This window comes from Macrotis lagotis, chromosome 1 (genome assembly GCF_037893015.1).
Source record: "Macrotis lagotis isolate mMagLag1 chromosome 1, bilby.v1.9.chrom.fasta, whole genome shotgun sequence".
NCBI lineage: Eukaryota > Metazoa > Chordata > Mammalia > Peramelemorphia > Peramelidae > Macrotis > Macrotis lagotis.
In genome coordinates, this window is record NC_133658.1 from 144,997,208 (window position 1) to 145,014,788 (window position 17,581).

The following is a 17,581-nucleotide window of genomic DNA, read 5'->3' on the forward strand; positions in this document are numbered from 1 at the left end:
GAAGTGATCTGCTTCAGCATGTAGTTAGTGAAAGGGTCAGGACTTTTGACTCCAAAACCAATGCACTAAAGTTCTCTGGCTATATTGCAGCAGAGGAACCCTTCTGATCAATCCTTCCACTGGTTATGCACTATGGGTAATTTGTTTGTATGTATGTATATATTTTTGCTATGCTTCATTTCCAAATAGATCTCTCTCTGATCCCTAGAAGTTCATCCCTTGTAACAAGAAATTAAAAAAAAAAAGAGGAGGGAAAAGCAATTTGTAAAACTAACCTGCATATCAATGAAGTCTAACAGTATGTGCAGTGTTCCACACCCATAGTATCCCACCTGTACCAAGAAATGAAGAGAGGAACATTTTTTTTCTTCTTTATCCTGTTATTATCATAATTTAAATGATTATCTCTTGGGTCAGAGGATCTTGCTCCTTATCTATCTGAATGCCCCATTTGTTTCTGAGGTTCAGGGAAAGGAAATTGCTTAGTTGTAAGAAAAGATGATTTGAACATCTTGAGCGATGGTATTTGGGTTTGGTACTTCATATGCAGGGCAGGTAGGATGCTAGTATCCTTTTATTCCTGCCTACTGCAGGATGAACCTCCTACGAAATAACAGCAGCCTCTCCAAGATGAAGAACTTAATGGCATCCATGTCTCAGCAACTCAAGGCTAAGCTGGATTTCTTTAAAACCAGCATCCAGATTGACTTGGAGAAATACAGCGAGCAGACTGAATTTGGCATCAGTGAGTGTTGCTCTCTTTGCCCTGAGTCAACAAAAGAGATCGTCTCTGGTCTTCTCTTTCTTCTTCTTTTTAATCCATCTTCATTTCCCAACTGAAAACTGAATGTTTTTTTCTCTCCAATTCCTTTTCCAGCATCAGATAAATTGCTGCTGGCCTGGCGGGAGATGGAGCAGGCTGTGGAGCTCTGCGGGCGGGTAGGAACACTAATTTTAGGTTTAATTGCCTACCGGGAAGGAGGAGGCTTCTCAAGGCCACTTTCTACTTTCTCATCATATGCCCAGGCAGGCATTGTCCCAGGAATGTCAAGTGTTCATTGCTATGCTATTTGACCTTGGTTGGGGAGTGGTTGGGAGGACATGGGATACTCAGGTCGTGGGGGCCCCACTGTGGCCAGAGGTAGTATTTACACTACACTGGATGTCCAGGTTGCAATAAGAAGCATAGCAGAAGTACTGGTTATGGTTTCTCTTTGGGGGAGCTTATAATCCACAATGATATCTAGATGTTTTACTTACTAATAACTATTGTTAATATTAAAATTATAAATATTAACATATTATAGTACACAACATATTCATATCAATTAATTAATATCAGTATATTATATAAAATAATAAGTTGATAAATTTAATAATCATAATCCTTTTAAAATAAAAGCATATATTTAATTACATAATATATTGATATATTGATAGTAATATATTATATAATAACATTCTGTAATGTTATTGATATTAATATATTATTGATGAAATTTTGATATTACAATATTGATCTGTTATATAATATAATCAATATTGCTATATTATGTAATGAATATATAATTTTATTTTTAAATGATGATAATAATTAACATCTACTAATATTGTATCGACTATGTGCCAACATATTCTATCATTTGATCCTCACAGCAACCTGGTAAGGTAGGTAATATTACTATATCCATTTTGATAATAATAAGAATAATAGCTAACACAATACCAAACATTGTGCTTAGCACTTTACAATTATTATTTCATTGTATGCTCACAACAATCTTGGGAAGTAAGTACTATTATTATTTCTATTTTATAATTGAGGAAACTGAAGCATGCAAAACTTAATTGACTTTTCTAGCAAATTGGATTTGAACTTAGATCATCCAGACTTCAGTTCTAAGCACTCTACCCACAGCACCACTTAGTTTCCCAGTTCCCATGGAAAGATAAAACCAAAGAAAAGAAAATGACTTGTCTTAAGGACCCAATTCAGTTCAATTTAGCAATCATTTAAGTCACTAATGACGATAAATGTTGAAAGCAAAAAAAGACTAAGCAAAGAACCATGCCACTTTAGCAATGTCCATTTTTAAACACTTTACATTTTATAAAAACCTTTTTTCAATTCATATTAATTACAAGTATTGATCCTGATTTTAGAGAACAAGGGATATAATAATGCATATTCCTTCTCTCAGGGAAGAGGTGGAGGGCTAGGAATGTGAAATGTACCGTATACACTGTTGGACATGGTTGCTTTGTCAGTCAATTATTTAAATACTTAGCCCTAAGTTAAAATTGAATTATTTATTTACTCTTTAGCTACAGTACATATATACAATTGTATCTAATCACATTACATACACAGGAACATAAATTCTCAATCTCATTATCAAGAGAAAGCACAAATTAGAGACAGCACAAATTAGAGACAGCTGATATAAGGGAGAATCTACTGGTGTGGGAGTTATGAAAACTAATTTCTAGGCTTATATCTGCTATTGCTGATCTCAGTCAAATTAGGTATCCTCACTGTCTCATTTCCATTTGAAAAATGGGATAATAACAACTATCCTATTTTTCTATCAATTTGTTAAGAGGACAGTGTGGTTATATATATATATATATATGTATATATATATATATATATATATATATATATATATATATAGTTTTGTACTTTGAAAAGATTAAAGAGATATGTAGATAAAGAATTGATTTTTAAAGTTGTACTGCCCTAACTATATCACATAGAGATTTATGTAAACCTTGATCATCTAGAAAATACTAGCAAACCCAGAAATTATCAAATAAAGCTTTTGAACAGCAAAGGAAATAATTGTCTCAAAATACTAGTTATATGAATTTGGGCAGGTCATTAATCTCTAAAATAAAATGGTTGGACAAGATGAACACCTAGCTCTAAATCTCTGATCCTGTGATCTTGTAATTTGCTATATATTGTTCTATGGTGTGCTTAATGCACTAAGGTTGACACAAATCTGGATATGATAGTTGTTGGAAAATGGAATGCTATGTCCAAAAAGTGACTTGATATCCTAGAATATTTGACCAAATATAATAACATTACATTTAGAAACTTGAAATGTGAACTGATTTGGGGTGTCAAGGATTCAGTTTTACTAGTCGAAAGTTTGAATGAAATAGACCTAGAACTTTTTTCTTAATATTTTATTTATTTATTTTTACATCTACATGCAACAGTAGCTTTCAACAGTCATTTTTTTGCAAGGTTTTGAGTTTCAGTTTTCTCCCTCCTTCCCTATCCTCTCCCCTTCCCCAATAGAAATCAATCTAGTATGGTTAATATATATACATATATATATATGTATGTATGTATGTATATGTATATGTATATACGTATATATTTAAAAACTATTTAAAAACAAATAGTAAACAAAAGTAAAAGTAAAAATCAAATCATGACTCATACCCCAAGAATGTTCTTTCACAACAACCCTTGTGAAATGCATAGTACACTTACTTATCTTCCACTTTTGATAGCTGAGGGGCCAAAGAAGCCCCTTGTCCTTCCTAGGACTCAAAGATTTAGGCTTCTGATTTCTCTACTCTCTTTCCTATACTCCCTGCCTCTATGAATGAAAACTCAGGGTTGTGATTTTTTTTCCCAACTTTTTCTACTGACTTTCTATGTAACTCTGGCCAAATAAGTTCAACCCTGTTCCATAAATTTCCTTATCTGCAAAATGATGATGATAGGATGTATCAGGGCCCAGATACTACTATGATAGATTCAGAAGCAGGCAAATACCCTGCCGTGACTCTGCATCCAGGGTTTGATGTATGGATGGGCATCTACTTACATATATAATTCACAGAGTTATGGGGGTCAGTGCCTCTAATGAGATTTTTGTCATTGCTGTTGAGTTTCATGATCCCATTTGGGGATTTTCTTGGCAAAGATACTTATTTACCATCTCTTTCTCCAGATGAAGAAACTTTGGGAAACAGGGTTAAATGACTTGCTTAGGTCACACAGCTACTAAGTGAATCCAGATTTGAACTCAGGTCTTCCAAGTCTGGAGCTCTATCTACTGCATCTCCTAGCTGTGCTAAGAAGTCATAGTATCTGGAAATAGATTTCTGATACCTAAAGTTATTTAAAAAAAAAAAAAACTTAAGAATTGTTAATATCTTGAGACTCCAGTATCCCTTATTTAAAGAATTGATTTCATTTTTTGCTGAGTTTTAATGGTTTCACTTCTGTATTACAGATTGTCTCTCTTGCTCCTATTTACCTTAGTGCTGTTTTTATCAGGAGTCAGATGTGAAGCATCTGGTGGAACAGATGATGGCCCTGCAGACAGATATCGTGGACCTACAGAGGAGCCCAATGAGTCGGAAACAAGGAGGGACCTTGGACGATCTGTAAGTATTAGCTTGCCACTGCGAAGAGCAATTTTGTCCAGTTGCTGCTGCAGATAGAAGGGAGGGTCACAATAATGACAAGTGGTATCTATATAGATCTTTCATTTGATCCTCACAATTACCCTAAGAGCTTGATACAGATAATATCATCTGCATTTTACAATTGAGGAAACTGAGACAAATAGGAGGAGGGAGGGGGAAGGGATGTTTTGTTTAGTTTTTCAAGTAATTTTCCCAGGGTCACAGAACTAGAAAGTGTCTGAGGTCAGGTTTAAATTTACATCTTCCTGACTCTAGGTTCTATGTTGTTTGTCCTTCGTTCTTGAAGAGAACCATAACATCAGGAAGGTGTTGCCATGACTTGCAAGTGAATTGGATTTAAGTGAGGGAGGCTTATACAACATCGTCAGCTTGACTCTCTCCTCCAGAGCCATCGGGGTCCAGTGGCAAAATATAGATCAAGATGAGTGAAGATGGTCCCAGATACAGTGGGAGACCTTGAACTATATTCTATGTATGTGCCACCTACCTGCTTCAAGAGGCAATCTAATCACCTTCATTTTGTAAATGAAGTTATTGTACACAAATGATGAATACTAGACAAAGTGAGAAAGCATTCATTAACATAAGGGATGAATTGACCCTTAAAGTAATATAAGAATTCTGAGTAATGGATTTAATGGAATGCACTCCAAGGTATAAGGTACAGATTATGTAAATGTACAGAGACAGGAGTCAAGAGGAACAGCAAGCAGTAAAATCTGATTTAAAAGTAGAATATAAGAAGTAGAATTCTATGAGAGGAGGCTAGAAGCTAAACTGAAGCCAGAAGTGTAGATAGTCTTAATTGCCAAATTGAGGTCTTTGTATAAGAGGGAATAGAAAGACCCTAAAAGTTTCTGAATAGTGGAGTAATATTGTTAACCTGTGCCCCATACATACATATACATATATAGATAGATAGATAATTTTTTAATTCATATCTATCATTTAATTCTTATTTTTTATAAATTTGACTCAGTTCTCTATGTTTGAGAAATAAGGTCTTTATCAGAGAAACTTGTTTCAATACTTTTTCCTACAGTTGCTATTGCTAGCTGTATTTCCCTCTATCCTATTCCCCCCACCTCCATTTATTTGTTCTCTCTCCTTTCACCCTCCCTCCTCAAAAGTATTGCATTTGACTACTCCATCCCACAATATTCCCTCCTTTCTATCACTTACACCACCACCCCCAACTCCCCCCTGCCCTTTCCTTTCTGCCATCCCTTTCCTCTCCTTTTTCCTCTGGGGTAAGATAGATTTCTATAGTCATTTGAGTATATATGTTATTCCCTCTCTGAGCCAATTCTGATGAGAGTAAGGCTCACTCACTTTCCCTCACCTATCCCCTCTTCCACTCTACCACAAAAGCTTTTTCTTGCTTTTTTATGTGAAATAACTTACCCCATTCTACCACTCCTTTCCCTTTCTCCAAGCATATTCCTTTCTTCCCCCATTAACACCATCTTTTTAATATGTTATACTTCAAATTCAACTCCCACCTGTGCCTTATCTATATATGCTCCTTCCAACTACCTAATAAATGAGTTATCAGAATTACTTTCCCATGCAGGAGGAATACAAGCAGTTCAACATTATTAAGTCCCTTATGATTTCTCTTTCCTGTTTACCTTTTTTATGCTTCACTTGAGTCTTGTATTTGAAGGTCAAATTTTCTGTTCAACTCTGGTTGTTTCATCAGGAAAGTTTGAAAGTCGCTTATTTCATTTAATATCTATCTTTTCTCCTGAAAGCTTATCCTCAGTTTTGCTGGGAAGTTGATTCTTGGTTACAATCTAAGCTCTTTTGCCTGCCAGAGTATCAAATTCTAAATCCTCTGAGCCCTTAATGTAGAAGTTGCTAAATCTTGTGTTATCCTGACTGTAGCTCCATGATATTTGAATTGTTTCTTTCTGGTTACTTGCAATATTTTCTCTTTGGCTTAGGAGTTGTGAAATTTGGCTTTAATATTTCTGGTAGTTTTCATTTTGGGATCTCTTTCAGGAGGTGATCTATAGATTCTTTCAGTTTCCATTTTACTCTCTGCTTCTAGGATATCAGAGCAGTTTTCTTGGATAATTTTTTGAAAAAAGACATCTGGGCTCTTTTTTTGATCATGGTTTTCAGGTAGTCCAATAATTTTTAAATTATCTCTTATGGATCTGTTTTTCAGGTAATTTTTTTTCCAATAAGATATTTCACATTTTCTTCTAGTTTTTTTATTCTTTTGGTTATGTTTTATTGCTTCTTGAAGTCATGAACTTCCTTTAGCTCCATTCTAGTTTTTAAAAAAATTTTCTTTAGAGAGCTTTTGTATTTCCTTTTCTATTTGGGCAATTCTTTTCCTCATTGGCCTTTTGAACTGCTTTTTCCATTCAACCTAAACTGGTTTTTAAGATGTTATTTTTTTTCAGTATTTTTTTATCTCCTTCACCAATCGACTGAGTCAGTTTTCATGATTTTCCCACATCACTCTCATTTCTCCTCTCAATTTTTTCTCTTTCTCCCTTACTTGATTTTTTAAATCTTTTTATGAGCTTTTCCAAAGACTGTGACTAATTCATATTTTTCTCGAAGACTTTGGATGCAGAAACTTTGACTTTGTTGTGTTTGAATGTGTAATTTGATCCTCCATGGGAACAAAGTAATTGTCTGTAGTCAAATTTCTTTTCTTCTTTTGTTTGCTCATTTCCCCATCCTATGACTTGATTTTAATTTTTTGTTATGGTGGGACTCTGCTTCCAGGGTAGAGGATACACTGTCCCAGGCTTTTTGATATTTTTGCAGCAGTTTTCAGGAATACCCCCACCCACCTGCAAGTTTAGAATTGTTCCAAGATCTTATGAGAGGCTCTGACTGCTCTCCTGACCTGTGGATGACCAGAAGCACTCCCTTCTGCCCTGGAATTGTGAAGAGAATCCCTGCTCCACTGTAGAGAGTGGACTCTGTTGTGTTCCTGCTCCTTTTTCTGAGACTGGGGTCCCAGACTGCGACCTGGATATGAGCAAGGACAAAACAACAGTCCTGCCTCAGGGATAGACCTCTATAATCTCTCCCAACCCCCTTACTATCTATAGGCTGAGTGCTCTGGAAGCAGTTGATGGGTGGCTCCCCAGATCTGTGCCTGGTCCCCAGGACTGGGTCTGTACTGAGGTCTGTGCTGGACTGGGCTCCACTCTCACTCTGGTGTGGCAGTTTTCCTGCTGACCTTCCCAATTGTCCTTATCAATCCTTAGGCTGAAAGGTCTAAAAACTGCCACATCTGCCATGGATCTAGGCATCCCATGGTCAGTTCCTGGATGGCTGGAGTTGGTTTGCTCTGACCCAACCTGGCTGTACTGCAGCCCCTTTCTAAGTCTGGTATAATAGACCCTTCCCACAAATCTTCCATGTTGTTTTAGGGTGGAAAATTGTTTCACTCAGTCTTTTGGGGTGTTTTGCCTCTCTAGAATTTTGTTTAAATTATTATATTTGAGGATATTTGGAGTGGTTTGGTGGAGAGCTTATGGGAGCCCTGCCTTTACTCTGCCAGCTTGACTCTGCCTCCAAAACAAACATTTTTTTTAAAATATATAATTATCAAGTTACATTTTTTAAATTTTTTATAAATTATTTACTTTTTCTAACCACATGCAAAATTATTTTTCAACATTCATTTTTTAAAATTTTATTTATTTTATTTTATTTAAGGCAATGGGGTTAAGTGACTTGCCCAAAGTCAAACAGCTAGGCAATTATTAAGTGTCTGAGGTCACATTTGAACTCAGGTCCTACTGACTCCAGGACCACTGAGCCCCCTAGCTGCCCATTCAATATTTATTTTTTGTAAGATTTTTGAGTTCCACATTTTTCTCCCTCCCTCCCCTTGACAGCAAGTAATCTGATATAGATTATATATGTAAAATTATGTTAAACATATTTCCACATTAGTCAGGAAACAAGCATTTATTAAAAGACTACTCTGTGCCAGACACTAGCTAAATTCTTTTTTTTTTTTGCAAGGCAAATGGGGTTAAGTGGCTTGCCCAAGGCCACACAGCTAGGTAATTATGTGTCTGAGACCAGATTTGAACCCAGGTACTCCTAACTCCAAGGCCGGTGCTTTTATCCACTACGCCACCTAGCTGCCCCTAAATTCTTTACAAATATCTCATTTGAGGGGGCAGCTAGGTGGCACAGTGGATAGAGCACCGGCCCTGGAGTCAGGAGTACCTGAATTCAAATCTAGCCTCAAATACTTAATAATTACCTAGCTGTGTGGCCTTGGGCAAATCACTTAACCCCATTGTCTTGCAAAAACTAAAAAACAAATCTCATTTGATCCTCAACAATCCTGTAATGCTCATTTTACATTTGAAGAAACTAAGGTAGAAATAAGTTAATGACTTGCCCAAATTCACACAGCCAGGAAATATTGAAGACTGAATTTGAACTAGGTCTTCATGACCTGAATTGATGTTGACAGGCAAGTCACTTAACCCCACAAAGGAAGTTTAAGAGGAATAAATGTAAATTCTGATATTGCAATACAAAAACTCAATGCCATGGGTATGAGATGAAGCAAGCATGTCTAGACAACAGTTCAGAAAAAAGATCTAAAGGTCTTAGTTGAGCTTAATATAAATCAACAAAAGGGAAAATTGGAAGAAGTTTAATTAGAAACCATAAATTGTGACAGGTTTGTTTGTTTAAATGGTTTGAAATTTGGATTATGGGCAGAATTTTTTGTTCTTATGTTTCAGAGAAGAACAAGCAAGAGAGCTTTATCGGCGATTAAGAGAAAAACCAAGAGGTAAAAAGAGCTTTAATGTTTGTTTGTGGTTCCATTCTAATTTCCTATGTTAGATCCTGGGCTGTCTTACTTGTCACATTGGAAAAGATGTCTCATTCTCTCCTCTTTATAGACCAGCGAACTGATGGTGACAGTCAGGAAATGGTCCGGCTACTTCTTCAGGCCATCCAGAGCTTTGAGAAGAAAGTACGAGCCATTTATATGCAGCTCAGGTATTAATAACTGTGTGCTTCTGTGAATAGGGCAGAGGTTGGGATGACCTGGAAGCAGAGGGAGTGTGTAATAATTTTCTTCTTGCTTTAGGAAGAGCAGCCCACATTGCCTGTCAGAGAACAATACAGCATGCCTCTAGGACTCAGCTAACTGAAACTCAATAAGAATAGATAAGTAGATAAATGGACAGATTAGATACATAAATATATAGATATATAGATGGATGAAGAGATGATAAAAGGCAGGAAGAGAGAAAGGAAAGGATAGATGGATAATATATAGAGAGAGAAGACAAGATTTAATAATAGATAGGAAGGCAGAAAGGAAGAGATGGATAGATGATAGATAGATGAATGGGTGGATGGATACTAGGAAAGCAGAAAGAGAAACAGAAAGAAAGGATGGATAGATAATATATAGATAGAAGACAAAAGGTTTGATAATAAATAAATAGGAAAGCAGGAAAGAAGAAAGGAAGAGGCAGAGGCAGAGAGAGAGATTTTTAGATAGAAAGATAATAAATAGATAGGAAGGCAGGAAGAGGTAGACAGATAGTGGATGGATAGATAGATGGAAAGATAATAGGAAGACAAGAAGAAAGAGAAAAGAGAATAGATAGATAATATATAGATAGAAGATAGAAGGTTATAAAATGGATAGGAAAGCACAAAGAGATAGAGAAAAACAGAAAGACAGACCGAGTGATTAAGCACTTAATCATGCACCTACTAAATACTGGAGACTCAAACACAAGCAAGTAAATACAGTCTCTGCTCTGGAGGATGCAGAGTCTTCTATAGGAAGACAGTACATAAAGGGGAGTTTAAAATCAAAGGGAGAGGGCAGTGTGGCAGATCAGAGAAGTCCAGGAAAGCATCCAGGTTTGATTGAAGTGAAACCTGGCTTGTTCCTTCCTAATATGAAGGTCTCAAGAAGGGAGTTACCAATTAGGAGAGAAGGGCACCAAGATGGAGGTTTCTCAGCTCACTAGAGGCAAAGAAAATAAATCTGGAAAGAATTCAGAAGTAAGAGAGGTGAAGCACTTTAAAGACACTTTAGCAGTAGCAGACTAGATATCCAGTTGGCCATAGCTAATTAAACTAGTAGTTTTCCATTTATCTCCTTTTTAATCCCAAAATAATCATACTAATGAATCCATTTGCACTGTTCTTTCATTTTCCTTATAGTAAAACTATGGTTTGCAAGCAGAAGGCCCTGGAATTGTTACCTCAAGTGGAGGAAGTGGTGAACTTAATGAACGAAGATGAGAAAACTGTCGTGCAACTTCAGGAGAAAAGACAGAGGGAACTGTGGAATCTCCTGAAGATAGCTTGTGTGAGTGCAGATAATTAGCCATCATGGTAATGAGCAAACGATATCAGCCCTGGAATCAAATACTGACTGTATAACCTTGGATAAATCACTAGCTCTTAGTTTCCACATCTCTATAATAGGAGGGTAACTACAGGGTCTCTGAGGTCCCTTCCAGCTTTAAATTTCTAAATTCCCCCTTTCAGAGTTATTGTGGGGATCAAATTAGATGATATTTTAAAGCATTTGATATAATATCTGGTACACAGTAGGTGTTTAATAAATGCTTATTCTATCCATCCATCCTATGATCCTAGACCCTCTCCACACAAAGTGATACTATTGCTTACTCACAAACATGGACAAATCCTTTCCATCCCTGGGCTGTTATTCCCCCACCAAGGGGAAGAGCCTTTTTTTGTTCATATAGATCAATTTGATTCCTATCATTCTCCTCATTTGTCTTTTCCTTTCTTCTTTCCTTCTTTCCTTTAATCTCTCCTTTCCTAATTTTTTTCCCTTTTCTTTTCTCTTTAAAAAAGTAAGTCTCCCTCCCCTAGCCTGAAAGTTCAGGGGCTCCCCCTGGGTCTGTGTGCATTCCAATCAGTGCAGCTTTGCCCTCTTCCATTTTCTGACATAGGCTGGGGACACCTCTTTTGCCGTTCACCATAGTACCATCTATAGCCCAATACCCTCTAGCTCAAGAAATCTACCAGCCTTGACTTCCCCCAGAAACAGGGCTTATAAACAGGCTGACTTACCTTTCAAGGCTAGGTAGGAAGCACATGAATGGTCTTGGGAACTCCCTAGGACAGAATCCCTTTTGTAGAGGTCTAGCTCAACTATTACCTCTAAAAGCAGCTGGTAACAACAGCCTTCTGTACACCATAGGACCTCCACATTTTTTTTCATTTCTCATAAATTTGCTATGAGGAAATCATTTTTAAAACCTTAACATATTATATTAGCGATAATGATGATGATGATAGGTATGCTGAACCTCTGTGCCTGGGGAATTCCTGCCTGAGGCCGGGTCACCTTTGCCATATCCCACTTGGCAAGCCTCAGTTTCCTGCTGGCTTTCTCCCTCCCTCACACAAAATAAGACTCATACGGGGTAATTCTCTCCAGGAACACAAATATCCCACTTGGCAGGACTTGGTTTCCTGCTGACTTACTCCCTCCTTCACATGAAACAGACTCTTATGGGATAATTCCCTCTAGGAATTACAAGGAGATTTTTGACATTCCAAAATTGCCAGCCAGGATTTGCCAATTTTCAGGCAAGGACCATAGGAAGGACCATAAGGTCTAGATTTGGAGTCAGGAAGACCTGAGTTCGATTACTTCCTCAGATACTTCCTCACTATGGGATTCTGAACAAATCACTTAACTTCCATCTGCCAAAATTTCTTTATCTGCAAAATGATGATAATAATAAGACCTCCCTAACAGTGTGGTTGTGAGGACTGAACAAACTAATATATGTAAAGCATTTTACAAACCTAAGAAAAGATATATATATATATATATATAATATATATATACACAATATATATATATATTATATATATATATATAAATATATAGACTAGCTAGAGATCAAATATGGTGGCTCTTAAGCCAGACTTGGTGGAATTCCCCTACCCTGGTTGCTCAAATATCAGAAGGTTTAATTAGCTGGAGGCACCTGCCAGTCTACCCTTGCCCTAAGACAGTCCTGCCTTGTGCATGTTGGTAACACCCCCAAGTTGTATTTATGGGAACACATAATCACAAGTATCACAAAATAATAGGGCTTGAATGAACTGAAATCTTTATTGTTGGACATATTCTCCATATTAGGATGAGATCATAGATCTATCAAAGCAAAAAGTCCCTGGGGGATGTACAATCTGACCTGGACATCATTAAGTGATGAATGGAACACCATTATGCTACAGGGAGAAATCTCTCCATCAGCAAAAGATTTGAAGAGTATCCTTGGCATTGTAGGATTTCACCATTGCTTTACCCATAAGTTCCCTACACTCACAGACCCAAAAAAATATCCATGGGGCACAAGAGATAGAAGGTGCATCCATCCCCTGGCTTACCTCAGCTCCTGCCTTGATCTTTTTGGAAACTCATAAATAATTTTGTTGTTGACACTCACATATCCAGACTTCTAGTGAGAGCTTCAAGAGAGTGTCCTTCAGGGGCGGCTAGGTGGCATAGTGGATAAAGCACCCGCCCTGGAGTCAGGAGTACCTGGGTTCAAATCCAGTGTCAGACACTTAATAATTACCTAGCTGTGTGGCCTTGGGCAAGCTACTTTACCCCATTTGCCTTGCAAAAATGCTAAAAAAAAGAGAGAGAGAGAGAGAGAGAGAGAGAGAGAGAGAGAGAGAGAGTGAGTCAGGGGTGGTGAGAAGAACTCTACCATATAGGAAAAAGAACTGTTGATTCTTTAATCATGTCTGATGAAAACCCCACTCTGGGGTTTTCCTTCTCCAGTTCATGAGGAAACTAAGGCAAAGAGGCTTATCTAGGATCACACATCTAGTAAGTGTTATAGGCTGGATTTGAACTTGGGAAGATGAGTTTTCCTGACTCTGGACCCAGGAATCTATCTACCTAACTGCCAAGGAAAGGAACTACTCACAGTTAAAGACATGATTGAGGCATGAAATCATCATCCTGAGGAGTGTGGCACATCATCGGGGTCCATACCCTGATCTCAGATTAACTATTAACTCAGAAAATTTCATAAGTGTGGGCATTATTTTTAATAGATTTAACTTCATCATCCTATATTATCAAACCCAAGAAGCATATGTACCATTGGAAAATTCAGAATTTAGGTCCACAGTAGATCAGTCCAACCAACAGACCTCCCTTAGCCCATGATCTTGCTGCTACTCATCCTTCACAAACTAGTATATCTGATACACCAGCATCACACACACGAGATGCTAGTTCAGCTATTATCCAAGTCCAGCTATCTTTGCCCAAAGCAAAGTCAGTCTCACCTGTGGTACCTCCACTCATGACTATACATTCCCTGGTTGTTTCTATCTAAGAGTTCCTAATGAGTCTCATTAGGATATATTTTCTAATTTTCTAAGGTAAAAAAATTAAATGGAATAGATCTTGAGGTCAATCCTCTGGTTCACAAGTATCTATGAATGCTATGAATGATAGCATAAATCAGTAATTCCTTGATGATAAGAACTCCTAACTAAGAGACTAAATGGGGGAATATAATGGAAAAAGAAATACACAATGAGAGGGGGAGTCTGAAAGTGTGTGTATATGTGTGTGTGTGTGTGTGTGTGTGTGTGTGTTTGTATGTGTGTATAATTACCCTAGTACAAACTTTAGATTTAGAATTCTAAGACAAACTAATAGAGTACTCAGGAATGTCAGCTGCATCTAATACAAATGTGATCCCACAAGTATTTTTTTTTACCATTATTCCAAAAAATAGGACTGAATATTCAACTGTACTTCAAAGAAATAACTGGAAGGTGATCTTAATTTGTGTGTGTGTGTGTGTGTGTGTGTGTGTGTTTGCACTTTTTAGATCTGAAAACAGAGCTGTTTGTTTAAACCCTAAGGGTGTGAGGTTGTGTCCGTGGCACTTTTTTGGGGAACCAATATTTCACTTTTGCTGCCTGCTCTACCACACAACAAATCACTCCTCTTTGTTTCTCAAGATTCCCCTTTAGCAAATGGGAAAATACCTGCCCTTTCTTACCTTGCATTTCTATGACAAGGATTAGGATTGATGAAAATAATGCCCAGGAGAAAGGTGCAAAAGACTTGATGTCTTTAGAGCACAATCTTTGAAATTTTGTCAACTAAACATTGTCTGGGCAGAAATCCAAACTGGTGTGGACAAGAATCAACATGTCTGATATCTTTTCTGAAAGAATAATTAGTGACTTTTCTTCTGGGTGAATATATAATTTTATTCTTCCCTTTACTCCAAAGTTTTCTATATATTATTTTTTCTTCAGAGTAAAGTACGAGGTCCAGTGAGTGGGAGTCCAGATAGCATGAATGCATCTCGTCCTTCCCAGTTGTTATCTCAACCTCCTGCAGCTTCCCTCAGCTTACCTGAGTCAATCAAAAAAAGGTAAGTCAGTCACTTAGATCAGCCCTTGTTGGGAACTTTGTACAGGGGATTCCTGTTCAGGTATGGGTTGGATTAGATGGCCTTTAGGTTTTCTTTCTTTTTTTAAAAAAATTTTATTTATTTATTTGTTTATTCATTTAATTTATTTAATTTGTTTATTTATTTATTGTGTTTATTTTTAATTATTTATTTTTTATTTTTATTTAGACAATGGGGTTAAGTGACTTGCCCAAGGTCATATAGCTAGGCAATTATTAAGTATCTGAGACCTGATTTGAACTCAGGTCCCCCTGACTCCAGGACCAGTGTTCTACCCTCTGTGCCACCTAACTGCCCCTAGGCTTTCTTTCAAAACTGAGATTCTGTGCTACCAAATGTCACATTCAGATCATCTTGAGAAGATGAACTTAAATTTATTATTGCTATACTATCAGTTTTCTATCTTTCATCTGGAATGTAATTTACTAGAAGTCAGAAACCCCATCCTTGCTTCCATCTGTTTCTTCCATATTGTAGACATGGATGGCTCTCAATAAATACACATTAAGTCATTAATAGTCAATCATCTATGATTTCTCTCTCAACACATTCAATTTTGATCAATGTATAGCATGGAAACAACGTAAAGACTTTCAGACTGCCTTCTCTGGGAGAGGGGTAGGGGAGGGAAGCAAGATTAGGGAAAAAATTGTAAAATTCAAAAAACAATTAAAAAAATAGTTAACTTCCTTCCTACTTCCCCTAAAATGAGTTCTCTGTGACTTCTCTCAATGATAGTAATATTCTCGGCTTATTTGGGAAAAATTTTGAGTTACAAATTTTCTCTCCCTCACTCTGCAACACAGTAATTTGATAAAGGTTAATTTCTCTTTTTATTAATTATTTTTCATATATATATATATATATGTATATATATATATAAAGAAAATTTTCAACATTAATTTTTTGTAAGGTTTTCAGCCTTCCACCCTTCCCTCCCCAAACTTAGAATAGAAAGTAATCTGATATGTTATATATGTGCAATCATGTTATACATATTTCCATATTATTCACTCTTTGAAGGAAAAATCAGAACAAAAAGAGAAAACCACAAGAAGGAAAAAAGCAAAAAACAAATTTAAAAAGGTGAAAATAGTATGTTTTGATCTGAATTCAGGTTCCATAGTTCTTTCTCTGGAAGTGGATGACATTTTCCCATCAGAGGTTTTTTTAGAATTGTTTTTGATTATTCTTTGCTGAGAAGAACTCAGTCTTTCATAGTCGATTGTCACACAATGTTGCTATTAAGGTAGACAATGTTCTTCTAGTTCTGCTTACTTCACTCAATATCTGTTCATGTAAGTCTTTCCATGTTTTTCTGAAATCTATCTGCTCATTGTTTCTTATAGAGCAATAGTATTTCATTATATTAATATACCACAACTTCTTCAACCATTCCCCAATTGATGAGCATCCCCTCAATTTCCAATTCTTTGCCACCATAAAAAGACTGCTTAGAATATTCTTTTTCATATGGATCTTTTTCTGGGGTTTTTTTGAGATCTCTTTGGTATACAAACCGTGGTATTCCTGGATCAAAAGGCATCCCCAGTTTTATTGCCCTTTGGGAATAATTTCAAATTGCTCTCCAGAATGGTTGGATCAGTTCACAACTCCACCAACAGTGCATTGGTGTTCCAGTTTTCCCACATTCCCTCCAACATTGATCATCCTCCTTTTTTGTCATATTAGTCAATCTGACAGGGGTGAAGTGGTACCTCAGAGTTGTTTTGATTTATATTTCTCTAATTCACAGTGACAGAGTATTTTTTCATAGTACTATAGATAGTTTTACTTTGTTCACATGAAGAAATTATTCATATCCTTTGGCCATTTATCATTAGGGAAATGACATGTTTTCTTATAAATTTGATTCAATTCTCTATATATTTAAAAAATGAGACCTTTATCAGAAACGCTGGTTGCAAAAATTATTTACCAAGTTTCTGCTTTCCTTCTAATCTTGGCTATATTGGTTTTGTTTGTGCAAAAATTTTTCAATTTAATGTAATCAAAATTATTCATTTTGTATTTCATAATGTTCTCTGTCTTCTCTTTGGACATAAATTCTCCTTCTTTGATAATTAAATGATTCTTGTTTTTCTAATTCACCCTTTATGTCTAAATCATGTACCCTTTTTGACCTTATCTTTATATAGGGCATGAGATGTTAGTCTGGGCCTAGTTTTTGCCACCATTAAAAAGAACTGCTTTTATGCCACCATACTATTTTCTAATTTTCCCATAAGTTTTTGTTAAATACTGAGTTCTTATCCCAGAAACTGGAGTCTTTGGGTTTATCAAATACTAGATTAGTATAGTTATTTACTATTGTGTCTTGTGAACCTAATCTATTCCACTGATCCACCATTCTGTTTCTTAGCCAATACCAAATAATTTTGATAACTGATGCTTTATAATATAGTTTTAGATCTGGTATGTCTAGGCTACCTCCTTTGAATTGTTTTTGAATTGTATTCTCTTGATATTCTCAATCTTTTATTCTTTTTTATTTTTTATTTTTTTTTGGCAAAGCAGTGGGGTTAAGTGATTTGCCCAAGATCACACAGCTAGGTAATTATTATGTGCCTGAGATCACATTTGAACTCAGGACCTGACTCCAGGGCTGGTGCTCTATCCACTGGGCCACA

At 36.5% G+C, this 17,581-nt stretch overlaps 1 protein-coding gene across 3 annotated transcripts in view; it reads left to right on the plus strand.

The window, feature by feature from the left end:
- IKBKB (inhibitor of nuclear factor kappa B kinase subunit beta) overlaps positions 1-17,581 on the plus strand; it is an 88,533-nt gene that overhangs the window by 57,733 nt on the left and 13,219 nt on the right. For all 3 annotated transcript variants that reach the window (XM_074209028.1, XM_074209027.1, XM_074209026.1), the window contains exons 14-20: positions 594-745; positions 878-939; positions 4,304-4,413; positions 9,198-9,247; positions 9,360-9,459; positions 10,648-10,795; positions 14,773-14,891. In XM_074209028.1, coding sequence (XP_074065129.1) covers positions 594-745; positions 878-939; positions 4,304-4,413; positions 9,198-9,247; positions 9,360-9,459; positions 10,648-10,795; positions 14,773-14,891 — 741 coding nt within the window. The remainder of the gene's footprint in view (positions 1-593; positions 746-877; positions 940-4,303; positions 4,414-9,197; positions 9,248-9,359; positions 9,460-10,647; positions 10,796-14,772; positions 14,892-17,581) is intronic.